The sequence below is a fragment of the Theobroma cacao genome, chromosome 2 (assembly GCF_000208745.1).
Source record: "Theobroma cacao cultivar B97-61/B2 chromosome 2, Criollo_cocoa_genome_V2, whole genome shotgun sequence".
Lineage (NCBI taxonomy): Eukaryota > Viridiplantae > Streptophyta > Magnoliopsida > Malvales > Malvaceae > Theobroma > Theobroma cacao.
The window spans coordinates 38,358,633-38,373,034 of NC_030851.1; the positions used below are offsets into that span (position 1 = coordinate 38,358,633).

Genomic DNA, 14,402 nt, shown 5'->3' on the forward strand with positions numbered 1-14,402 from the left:
TTAATAGATGGTATATATATATATATATATATATATATATATATATATATATATATTAGTAAATAAATATTTAATATAATAATTCATTTTAAATATATAATCTTTAAATCATTTATGTGATTCCATCTATCATCCTTGAGATCAAAATCTATAAAAATTATGTAAGATATTACTATTGGTAGGTATCCAGGACTAAAAGAGCAAAAAACTATTGGTAGATATGGCCAATGCATTCTCAAATATAATAGCATCAGCATCAATTTTGAAAAGAATAAAAAAAACTATAAGAAGAGTAGACCCATATAAAGCCCAAAAGCTCTTAAACTTGGGCTGCTTTATAGCTCATTTGGTTATAGGGAACCCAGCACGTTGGGAAGGCTAGTGCAGTCATGGGCGTAAGGCCCAACTTGGGGCCGAACTAAAGGATGTGAAACCTTCCCTCGATAAAGGAAGTGGATTTTAAATTATATCGTATCAGTAAAAAATTAGATGAATTTTGAATTTATAATTAAATATTTTTTTATTTAATATGTATATTTTTTGAATTAAATGTGCAAATGTGAGATAAGTAGTATCAGAACTTACTTAACTCTTCAATTTCATCATGAAAAATACATAGTCAAAGTAGATCCAAACTAAAGTGAGTCCCTCTCTTTCTTTTATAGGTGAAAGAGCGAATACATATAAAATAAGATGAATCTTTAATATATAGATAAGGATCTTTTTTCATTTAATAGACATGTCTTTTAAATTGAAAGCATGAACCCTAAACATCAACTTCTTGTTGATTTTCTCATCAAAAAAGTCCCATTGGTTTAATTTCTTCAATATATATATATGCCTGAATCTGAGTTTCAATATACCTTGAAGGAGGCTAAGTGCACATACAGATAAATGCTTTGCAAGTTGGACCTTTCTATGATCCAGATTTTGTCTTTAAGTATAGATATGGTTGAGGTACCCTATATTAGGACATTCATGTAAGTTCCTCCAAGCCCCGTAAATCGAAAGCCATTGTAAATGATTCAAATTCAAAAATAGAAAGACATAAATAATAACCATATATGAAAATACAAATTTCAAAAGTAAAGATTCAATGTGTTTTTTTTTTTTTGAATTGGAGAGAAGTGAATTTGAATTTTACTCTTTAAATAAAAAAATCATACATCAATTAATGAGTTAAATGTTCGAGTGTGAATAGAGATTCAATATTAGAACTATTACTTTTTCACTTTTTATTTTTTTTAAAAAAAAAAACAATGATAGAGAGGACATTTAAAGGTATATGATACATACCCTAATTTGTAAGAGAGAATGTGCATAGAACAAGAGTAAAATATGATTACATCTAGAGGTATTCAAAGATCGAACTACATGTCCAGGCTCGCAGACCCAAATCAACTTGGGTCGGACTTGAGCATAAATTTTAAGCTCGAGTCAGCCTGTCTCAATTATGTTTTAACTTATATTAAAATATTAGCATAAAATATTATTTTATTATTTTAATAAAACAAAATAATTAAGTGATCATGTGGGACCGGTCTTAGTTTTAAAAACGTGAGTCTTAATCAGCTCGACTCAATCCTTGAACACTACCAACTAGATATCGGTTAAGCATGTACTTAATTCATATAATTTCATATTTTCTAATAAAATATATATAGCTGTTCTGGCATCTTATTTTAACATAGAAAAGGGTACACTTTGGACTGTACCACATTTCCATATTAAAGATTTGCATTAATCAATGTAGTCCACAAAAGATCAGTTAAAATGTCCAAAGCAATCTTTTGGTCACGGTAACTGGCGAGTGCTTCAGAACTGAAAAATATTGGCATAAAACACTCCATTTACATAGATTTTTTAAGCCCATGGTTTTTAAAATACATCTTTACATAGTTAAATTCACATTTGCCCAAGAATTCATAACACACAAATTGTCCAGAAAATTGAAAATCCAAACCCCGAATTACCATATTATAGCATAGCAACCATGAGCCATTGTACAAAAAGGCATGCATTTGTTTAATTGCCAAACTTGGTTAAGAAGGAAAACCACATAATATATATGTATAATATATATGTATTGCAGTTTTCTCTCCTCATCAGGCAACACAAAGAAGGAGCCAATTGCCCTAGGAACCTGAAAACTTTGGTACAACCTCCCCACAAAATTTTTTCATGCTCTGAACAGAAGAAACCCAAATTCACTTTGGGTTTGGGTCCTTCATTCGCTTGTAGAGTATCTTGAAGTCCAATACTTCTCAATCTCCTCAGCTGTTCTTCCAGGAATTCTCCCAGCTATCAAAGACCACCTACAAAACATGTGAACCATAAGAAAAGTAATCCAAGTACAGAGCAGATCCTGTTAAAAGCAAGCAAACCCACCTCTCTCCAACCAAATTGAACATTCTAGTGATAAGGGTTTCCTCATCTTCTGAGAACTCGAGCTTGGAATCTTGGGTGGATTCCTCTGCAGTGCACACCCCAACAAACAGCTAAAAACCATTAATCCTTTAACCATATTGGCCAGAAAATTGCAGCAAAAACTCAATTCACATCCAAAAATATTTAAGAAAAAGAAAAAAAGGAACCCTATTCTTAATCAGCCATCAGATAAAACAAAGCAACCATGGACTCTTGACTTCAAAAGAATACCTCCAAAGAACCCAGAAAGTAATCATGGGAAAGTTATGAAAGTCATAATTGCAGTTGAATATATAAGAAAAACACATAATCCAAACATGGGTACCTCTAGAATCCACAGAAATATCATCAGAGGAACGATCCGAGTCAGCCATGAAGGATTTTGAGACAAATGAAGAGAAGTACAAAAGTGGTTTATTATGTTTATTGAGACTAGGGATACGCAAGTAGAGTCTGCAGAAGCCTGTAGGAAACTATGTCTGGAATTTGAAGGCACCTAATAAGCACTAGTATTAATAGGGGCCAGACTGGAAGGGGGAGTCCCTTGAAAGGACTCAAGGGAGTCATCTTTGGTACCTGGTTTTTGGATAAGAGAGAAGAATGGTAGTTGACATAGGGGGCGCTGAAGGTCCAACGTTGATAGGTAGTTGAATTTACTTAACCGTTGGTTGGTATAGATTTTTTGCAGATTGGCAAAATCTTTTTGGGGTGTTCTTGCTCAGATTTCAATGTTTATCCTTTATGATATCACATGGCAGAAAAGTATGCACAAAATACCAAGTGAATAATCAATGCTTGATTCATCCTTAATCTAATCATAGTAAAATTAAAATTTACAATGTATAAGAGTTAATTTTTGCTTATTTGAGTACTCCATGTGTAATTTGTTACCTCACTATTATTTTATCCACTAAAATTTACCACATAATGAAATTCATAAAATCAGGCTTCCAATTGAGGCCAAATCAGGTGGGATTAGAGCTGACCCAGAAAGAATTGGTGTGAGATAGATTTAGTCAAAATCATTTTCCACCATGGGAAATGTTAGGTTTGTGTAAATTATTATGAGATTGACCTTGGGTCATGCAACAGCAGTAATTAGGAAAATGCCAAATGCGAAAACAGACATCCAAATAAGACACCATTTAATTAATGGAAATTAATTAAAATAATTGCCTAGCCGACCTTCTGATTCTCACTGGCAAAAAACATTTTATAATCTCTACTGACCCCACTGTTTATTCAGATTTATCAATTTGTGGCTAAAACTCAAGAACCAAATGCAAGCAACAGACAGCAAAAATCATCAAGACCACCCTTCACAGAAATGGAAGTACATGCTTTTTTGGACCCATTCTCTCAATCATGAAAGTTAAGCAGCCTTGTCAACACAGCACTCTCTTTTCAATATTATTAACTCAATAATTCAAATTTAGCTATAGCTTGCAATGTGAGTCTTGAATCCCCGCAAATATTAGAACTTCAAACATTCACCTCAACATATGTTGAGTGTCCGGATAATGATTTGACATCATTTCCAAAAACAAGACAAAAAGTTTATATATATATATAACAATAACCGATCATATTAATTGAAAGGTCATTATCAATAATAATCCCCAATTAATGGCAAAGAAAGATCGTTGTCATTTAATTTAAGTTTTGGTTAGCTTTGAGTACACTTTTCATTTTGATATAATATTTGGAAAGGTTCTTAAATTAGTTAAGAAAATATAAATAAATTTTTATTCTTCTATTACGTTTAATCAAGTCATTATATTTTTATTTTAAATCAACTAAGTCATTAAAATTAAAAATAAACTAATTATCATTAGTTAAATTATAGTTTGTCTTTTCTGTATCCATGTGGTGCTAACATAATAATGGCATAAAGAGTAAAAAATATTATATGTCCATCATGTTATATCAATATGACAAATTATTATTTTTTATAACATATTAACATGTTACATTAGTGTCTCGTGTCATTGAATGCCAAATAATAATTTAAGTAACAACTATTAGCTATACAATTTATTTAATTAAAAATAAATATATAAAAATTTAATTAAATATAATAAAAAATAAAAATATAATAAAATTTAATTAAATATTTTTAAGTATTTACCCAGCCCATCTACCATTGCACAGAGCATAGCTCGTGGGCCTTGTCATGGTCCAAGACTTTCATTACAAAAGCCGAATTGGATGTCAAACATTGGACCTCTGTCTCCACCACTTTCAATCCATAACAGAGACAAAAAAAAAAAAAAATGGGAACTTCAGTTCGTGTGAAACTAGGATTCAAAACTATCAAAACCAATTCCGAATACGTCAAACCAAACTAATTCGTGGCAGAATCCATCCAGAACACAGTTCTACGTGAGTCCAAACTATCAGTAAGCAATCCACATCTAGCCTTCAACTTTGATCATAATCCAACAAAATTAAGAACATTTTTCCAGTTTAATTCTCCATAAATACTCTATCCGCAAGTTAATCTTCAAAGATGGGTGCCGGCAAAACTTCGCGAAGGGGTCTCAAGATATGCTGCTGCGTTACAGCAATTTTCATAGTTATCATTGCTATTGTTCTCATTACCTTGGCATTTACGGTTTTCAAACCAAAGAACCCAGAAATCACAGTTTACCCTCAAGGCCTCGAGAACATTGCTTTCGATTTACAAGGCTTAGCGATGCTCTCGAACACAACGGCGAATGTCACGGTAGGGATGATCATCGCGATTAACAATCGTAATTACGGGAGCTTCAAGTTCAAGAACACGACAGCGCTCGTGAACTATCGAGGGGGCGTCGTCGCCGAAATTCCAATCATACAATCGCACGTTCCGGCGCACGGCAAGCTTAACATCACGACCAATGCCGATTTCATGGTGGACAAATTGATTTCAAACCCTTCGTTTTGGGTTGATGTAATGGCTGGTTCAGTGAACTTTACATCAGAAGCGACAGTGCGTGGTAAAGTGACCATGCTCAAGATTTTGAAGATGCATGCGTCGGTTCCTAGCAGTTGTTACATCTCCATTTTTGTCCAATCTCAAAGGATCGAGTCCATATGCATGACCAAACTCAAGCTGTAATTGCCTAATATGTTTCTATACTGTAATCATGTTTACTATGATTTTGCTGTTATCCATTCAATTAGTTTAGAATTGTTACTATATACTTAATTTCCAACTTAATCTCATTTACTTTCTTTCTATAGATACCCTGGGATGTTTTTATTATATAAACTAGAGTAATCGCATTATGTAGTAAGTTTGTAAAATTTTGAGATGTTTTAAAGTTTGTAAAAGTTTATAACTTAATGTTAAAAAATCATAGAAGATGGAATTAATTATAAATTAAATTTAAAGCTGTTTTCATTACTTTAAGCTCAATATCTGTATTTTGTTTGCAATGTTTGCAGTGTTTATAATTATTTGAAAAGTTAGTTAATTAACAAAGATAATCCATTTTCAAAGTAAGAAATACAATCTTATTGATTAGATTTGTTTGAATTTTTTAAAATTTTTTTTAAAGTTTGTTTAAGTAATATATATATTTTGTTTGATTAAGAGCGGATAGAAGTGGTTTGGTCTTGGGATATCAACTCAAGTCCCCTTTGACGATGTATCGTTTTTACGCCCAAACCGGTGTTTGAATGCCAATGAGAGTCTTTACACAATGCTTGAGACTCACAATGGCATTCCGGTTAAGAGACTAATAAAATTGCTTTTTTTTTAAAAAACATAATAGAAAAATATCAAAATATCATAAAGTAGACAAATACATGTTTTCCATTTAATACATAGCAAAATATCAAAAAGCACTTATAATACATACCCAATGTATATAATTCTTTTTTTTTTTTGGCATATGTATGATTTTTCACCATTAATGTGAAATCATTGGTGATTTTAGATTGTAATTCTATCACGCCTCATTTGGTATAAAATGATAGGTTTCAACTTCTAAACTTGAATATTTGGTACAGTGATTGATGCATAATTTTGTGCTTAAAAATATGTTCAGATTCTTTTTTCTTTGAAAAAGAAAAAAGAAAAGAAGATAATCTATCTATCTTTAAATGAGAAAGTTAGCCATAATTTGATGATAAATCGTATATGTATATAAATCTCTATAGTATATATAAAAGTATGGATATTGAAAAACTTTGTCATTGAGGATAATAGATATTATTACTCATTATATTTTAAAATTATCATTTACCATTTTAAATAATTTTTAATGATTATAAATAATATTTACAATTGTATATATTAGTATAAGACAAGAATCGAAATTCAAATTAGGAAGTAAGTACAAATGCTAAATGGGATATAAAACAAATGCTAAATGGGATATAATCTAATCTTATTTCTAAATTATCATTTTAAATTTTAATAAAATTTATCTAATTTGGAAATAAGACTTTTAATTGCATTGAATTATTTACATTTTTTAAAAAAATCTTAATTATAATAATATTGAATAGTTTATAACTTAATATTACAAAATTTAAATTATTTATACTTCAAATTTTATACTTTAAAAATATTTATATTTACATATAATTATCATTTAAAAAATAAATAAAAACAAATATTCACTTGACAATAAATACTAATAAGTAATTAAATACACAAGTGTAGAACTTTTGAATAAAAAAGGATGACTTTAATTAAACAGAGTTTTAATCTACATTAAATTGCTTTCATTGGAGATTCACTTTGAAGTTAAAATTGGTGAGTGTACATTAAGTTTGAATTGATATTATAGATACCTCATGTCTAGGGTTTCTTTTAAACATCATTAACCTTTGTAGTTTTCAATTTATTACATTTTTTAAAGGAAAATTTTTTCTATTATTTCATACATTTTGAATTCTTTTATTTTGAATTTTCAAATTGGGCTTGGAGTTCAAGTGTCTAATTGGGCTTTGGACTTAACCGTGATTAATTAGAATAGGCCCAAGTTTTTAATTGGGCTTAGGGTAAAATATGTTAATTGCTTTTGATCTTGATGGGCTAAATAAATCTTCATCTTACGCTAGTCGGCTAGATAGTTCAAATTGCATTAAAATATAAAAATATTAAAATATAAAAAATCATCATATTTTAAAAAAATTGAAATATATCTTTATATTTTTATTATATACAATCAGTGTCTTATACTTTAATTTATAATAAAACAACATTGTATGATTCAATTATTTAATAATAAAAATAATTATGTCTAACAATTGAAATGAATGGGTGATAGAATGTTGTGTGTATGTATATAATATGTCAGCGTTACGTGACTTATAAAGACAAGTGACATTTTAATTAATAATAATAAATAAACTTTATATAGAGATTTAATTAAATATAATAAAAATTAAAATTTTATTTATTTAACTTTATATTTTACTTTGTTTAATTCCTTTTTAATCAATAATACAGGTTTAATTCCAAGCTTTAAACTGAGTTAAGACCTTTTCCTAAATTCATTTTCTCCTCCTCTCTCTTATAACTTTAAAGGGTTTAATATATTTTTATGACTTATTAATTCTCCCTTCAAACATACACGTAGTAGGTGACAAAAGGCCATAACATACAAACAATTTGGGCTTTAATTATTATTATTATATGATTTTAAGAGTCTTACCAAATGATTGAATGTCGACCATATCTTCCCGATCCTTGTGCTCCCCTCTCAACTCTTCCTAATTCTCCTTTATATTATATCAAGGGACGGGATTCTCTTCTAAGATTTTATTCTCTCTTATTTTAAGCCAAGTTTTTTTTTAAAAAAAATTTCTTTAAATATATAAAGGTCGTTGGTGGCCGGCAAATAAACAGAAAAACCGATCCTTATACAATGTTCTTAAGCAAAAGAAACTAGATTCCCGGGGTTAAATTTTTCTAAAATAGTATATTTGCATATAATTTTTTATCGGAGTATTATTTTATACACTATTTGTATATGTTTTTAAACTTCGCAAAAGGTAAATAGAATACCGTCAGGTATCCTTTTAATTATCATATCAATTTATTAATCCTTTGAAATATGCTTTAATAGAATATGTGATAACCTTTTTAAATCCGTCAATGGAATTCAAAACTCTACCAATAATGTATTTGGATAATTTTTCTTTCTTATTAGGTAACCTATAAGAAAGCAGTAGTGTTGAACTTTACCTCTACATATAATGTTGTTTATATTTAGGAGGAAGATTTACATAAGAGGCAAATTTGATCCATAAAATCTTATCCTTTTTATATACATATATATACACTTGAATCTCACTCCTTTCTATCCTGAATTAGGACTCAAAATGTTCCAAATTGTTAGAATTTGAGTTATTTAAAAACCGATTATTACTATGTATCTAAACATTTGTTTCAATAATTAATGTATATATTCATATGAAATAAGATTTAAATTTTTTTTCTCTCAAATAATAAAGATAATGTTCATTCTGCTTAATCTAAATCATCCCCAAAGGCTAAAACCATGCATGTTAAGCATAAAAATGTTGTTAATAGACATAGATTAAACAAAAAAGCTTTTTACAGGTCAATTCAATTACAAATTAACAGTCATTTTTAAGTAATGCTTAAAGTCCAAATGCCGATCAAGTAGAGAATCTAATGTATAACATCTTAAAATCAACATATTTTTTCCCCAATCAAACTATCAATCATTAGCAGCCCCCTCTTTGCTTCAAATCCAATTATAGTCACGAGACAATTCAAAAAAAAAATATTGACTCACCACCCCAATTTTTCTTTCATTGTCGTCACGAGACTTAGAAACTAAGGGGAAAGTCAATACGGTAGACGTCAAGGAATAAACTCTGATATGATGGGACGAACTAAGCTTTTTTTTTTTTGAAGATAATTAACAGGCTGCACATGGTTATCAATTAATTTGATCAATTACTTTTCTTTTGTCGGCCATGATTTTTCTAGATAAAAACAATATTCACGGCCCTTCTAAGCCCGGTAATCACGCGAACAAGTCATCAAGGATTTTGGAATTTCTCTCTTAAGGTTTTCTTTTCTTTTTCCATGGCTATTCCTAGGCGTGGTAGCTTTTTGGTTCAACGATATTCTGGTGCAAATAATTATGGGTACCATTTAAATCCAATGCCAGCCTGTGTTGAAGTCATGTCTCCACTTTGGGTAAATTGCAGTCATGATCAAATTAGACAATCATATAATCTTTAAGTCGAAAAAGAAATTTGATTATTCTCTATATCCTTGAAATTGTGAATCTTGTTTCAAGCATGTCATAATTCTACTCGTTCACATATATAAGTTCGGATTATGAATTGTGAATCTCGTGCATCTAGTTTATTAGAAGTATATATGATTAAAAATTATTAACGTGAAAAATAATGAAAGAAAACCAGGGTTTGTGCGTACCCCGAATTCTGATTCTATGGACTTATTCTTAATAATAACTTCTAATTGACTCTATTCTTTATTTTTTAGAATCTTAAACATTAAGAATCTATTTAATTTGTAAAATGTTTGAAAGAAAGAATATTTGAATTATAAGACTAAAAAATAAATTGAAAGAGAATTTAAAAATATGATTTATCGATCTCAAATTTGAGTGATAAGAGATGAAATTTATATCCTATTGCGTAACTTTAAATTCAATGTGTCTTCCTATTATCAATAACATAAAAAATAAATCATTTATCATTTTCGAACAAATTCCTAGAGTTGTCCAATGTCCATGGATCGAGCTCTTTGCCAAAGCTTGCAAGCTCGAATAGATTTAGGTAGCATTGGGCAATAATTTCAAAGATCAATCCCAACTTATCTCGGGTTATTTAATAAATAATAGTGTCTTATGTATAAATTACTAATATAAAAATAATTAAAATTTGCAGTCACAGGTAAGCATGGGCAAACTGTTCAGGCCCAACTTGAATCCATGCACCGAGGAGGTAAAGACCAATCTATAGATCAAACATCTCTAATTTTCTTCCAAGTATTTACTACAGAAGATGATGAATAGAAGCAAATCTACCAGCCCTTTTTCCAGTTTGTTGGCTTTGGATGAGAATCATCAAATGCCACAAAGTTCAAGTTTGGAGGGTTCGTAAGAACGGAGAGGAGAGGAGAGAGAATGAATTTTAGAAGTTCATAACTCTCATGAGGTATAGAGAAGGTATAATGCTCTATTCAAGAAAATTTAAATAAATTTTTATTTTTTATTGTGTTCAATCAAGTTTTTATATTTTTATTTTGAATCAAATAAGTCATTATAATTAACAGTTAACTAATTGTCATTAATCAAAATATCATTTTATCATTTAATATTCACATGGTAATGACATAACACTGATATAAAAGATGAAAAATACAATATGATCATATTATTATACTATATCAACATGTCATGTTATTATTTATTATGACACGTCAACGCTACATGATATAAAATGATAAGTAACATTTTTATTAAGTCAACTATTAGTTATAAAGACATATTTAACTTAAAATAAAAATATAAAAACTTATTTGTTTTAAAATAAAAATATAAAAACTTATTTATTTCAAAATAAAAGTACAAAGACTTAATTAATACAATAAAAATATAAAGGTTTACTAAAAATTTTTTACATAATTTAAAGATTTTTTTTGATGTTATGCCTAAAAAGAACGGTACAGCGGTGTAAATTTTCCTTCTCTTTTCTTGTTTCTTTCCTACTAAATGAGTGAAGACAGTTTTTTCTTTCACTGTTGCTTTCACTCACCTAATTTTCTTCCCTTGCCTCCTTTCAAAAACACAGAAAAAATCTTCCCTTGCCCTGTTATCAAAGACATTGTTAGTGAAAGTTACTTAATACAGTAGTAATTGAACGAGTCGGTTGGGTTCTAGTTAGGTCATTCAAGGTATTGGAGTTTTCTTTTTTGAGTAGGGTTGAATATGTTATTTCATTGGGTTCAAATTATATTGACTTTGAATTGTTGACTTTTTGAATAAATTCAAGTTGAATTTAAGCAGAATTTGCCATGTTTATGCTGCGTACTCTAGTATCTAATTTATCATAATAGTCAAATTTGATCACAATTATAATGTCAAAACAAGATATAATTGCGATTAAACATCTTGATTAAACATGTAAGGTATTGATATTTCATGCTTTCAATTCTAATACTAAATAGGTCTTTACTACTATTTGTATCAAATAGATTGAACGTGGTCGGTTAATTATTTATCTACAGTCTCAACTTAAAAATTAAGGTTTACCTAATTCTAAAATCGTTATAGTAATTTAAAGAAATAAATAAAATATCAATTTCCGAGAACTTGTTTCGAATCAAGTAAGCACGAACCCATCAATCCACTCCTTTGACCAAAATGAGATCTTACTTCCATTTCTTAATCCAAAATCAAACGCTACACTGGTTTGAAGGAAGAATTTGTTGTTACTCAATAAATAGCTAATAATGCCTTTACACACTCATTTATTCGAACTTCCTTCAAGAAATCTTGAATTTTTTTCTTTTGAAAGAAAAATCTTTTATATTTTAATTATTCGAGAAAAACAAAATCTCATTACATCTTACATCAATAAATCTCTAATATCTATAGGCAGACTATTAAACTTAATTTGTTCATTGATTCCCTAGTTTAGCTATATATTGTAAATGCCAAAACTAACAATTGGCTGTATATAAACCCCAACAGAATACTTCTAACTCATGTGGACTTGAAAAGCAGGTGCCACTCCTGCACAATTATTCTCGAAAAGAGGGTTGAGCTAATTATTAATTTTTTCTAATCATTCACAGCTATTGGATCAATGCTTAATCAGTACTCCCCAATTTATTCAACTTATTTTTTTGAGGAATTAATGAATTATTTTCTAGTTTGACATGACCCCATTCAAAATTTTTGTTTAATGGATTGAATATGAAAAGGGTTCACACGTGCTAATTAATAATAGTGGAGTAAAAGCAATGCAATATTGTAGTAGTCTTTAATCAAACAGTTTGGTTTTAGATTAGTCACTTTTTTTGGCAATGGAGATAATAATCAGATAAAAGGATACAACGATACGACAATAAATCATAATGACCCGCTAGTACCAACATGTGGACATGTTTTGCTTCAGATGATTTTTCCTGAATTACAGGTTAAGGATGGATTCATCCTCAAAAACCAAGAAATTCCATAGGGGCCTACAGTAACAGTATGTTTGGAGGGAAAGAAAACAAAGAGGGAAACTAACAAAGGGAGAAATAGGGAAAACTATTATTTGCATAAAGTTTTTGGCACGAAGAAAACAAATTAATAATATGATAAATTGAATAAATCAGTTTAATGGAAAAATAATGATTTATGAATGAGAAATATGCAAATTGCTTGGTTAGCTTCTTTTGTATCAAACTGGATTTCAATTCTTATTTTTGGGTTATTGTTCTTATATATGGTGAATACAGTTTTTAAATTCTATAAATAAGATTAGAGGATAGTTACCCGTCTCATTAAAATTATATCTAAATTTTTTTAAAAAAAATTAATATAATAATTCAATAGATGTATGAGAACATTCTAACCTTGTTAGTGTAGTTTTTAAATTGATTTATACAAAATATATTAATCTTATATTTTTTATGCTTCTTTGTTTCCTTTTCCTGCTAAGAACAGTGCACATGTAGAAAAGGAGGTCTTTCAGTCTATTTACAGGTGCTATTACCACGTAAGAGTTGAGTTAGACTTTTGATCTACCACTTCACAATCCAAATCACATCATTAGCGGTTGTTAACAATTTGATTGATAACCTAATCCATTTAAAGCCAATGGTTCAGAAGAATTTTCTCTTTGATTGGACACTAACTGTTTGTATTATTAAGCTAATAATCCAAACCATGCTATAGCAACAACTTTCTTTTTATCAGATTGGGTGTGGCACATCCGTAGCTATCGTATAATTCATGATGCCGACTTCAATTTTTTCATGCACGGAATATATCCATAGAGTTAAAACTGCATCTGCACTTGGAACATTGATATTTGAATTCATTATTCATCGAGTTCTGTTTAGATTAAATATTATGAAGATGTTAATCCAATCATACAGTTTCTGGCCATGTGCAGAAAAGAAGTTCATATTATCCTTAACGCTTCAGCAGATTACAGCTCAATCTTTATCTTTTTAATGTTCAAAACAATATTTTCATTTTTTTTTGTGGGAATATGAATTGTATGTGCATGAACATTCTTTCCAAAAAGAGTATGTAAACAAAATTTACGGGAGGAAAGATGTGTCTCTTTCTTCAGGAAAATATTTGTCTGTGCTTTTCTTCCATATCCCAATTCATGCGGGTTCTTTAGTCTTCACACTTTGTACATGTATGCTAATTTTAAGGAAAGTTGGCTAAAGTCTTCTCCAACATTGATGAAGTCTGAATTTTGCATGACAAGTGATTAAACAGTAATCATATAAAATTATGGATCAAGTCAATAATTCGATTCAGAGTAAAAATTAATCATTAAGGGGTAACGCTTGCCACTCGTCATCACCTTCAGTCTATCTCTACTCCCTAGAGATATATGATAAATCACTAGGCCAATCTTTGATTTGAGAGTTTGTTCTCTCTTTCCTTTGGATAATTTAGTGAAAGATTTTGAATATAAACCGAGTTGAACACCTTTCAATTGTAAGCTTAAGCCACCTAGGGTTAGGAAAGAGAAAGATATCTTAGTGTGAGATTTCTTTTTTGACAAATGGCTACTCTGTCACTTATAATACTTGTCACGTATTTATTTTTTTCTTTTTTCATTTTGCTCAAGTTCTTCAAATTTTTAATCAAAGAACGTGACCTATAAAGGCATTATCCAAGTTGACATATTCCTTAATTATGCCTTACAATATAGCGACAAACAAAGCTTTAAAAGTAAATAGGTCTTTCTTTATGTAACACCAACTTTTGAAATTCTTGCATTTTCTATATAAATCA

General features: G+C 29.5%; 1 protein-coding gene across 1 annotated transcript; it reads left to right on the top strand.

Annotated features, from left to right (window-relative positions):
- Positions 4,937–5,527, top strand: LOC18610081. Its single transcript, XM_007045547.2, has one exon. The coding sequence runs from the start codon at positions 4,937–4,939 to the stop codon at positions 5,525–5,527; it is 591 nt and encodes a 196-aa protein (XP_007045609.1).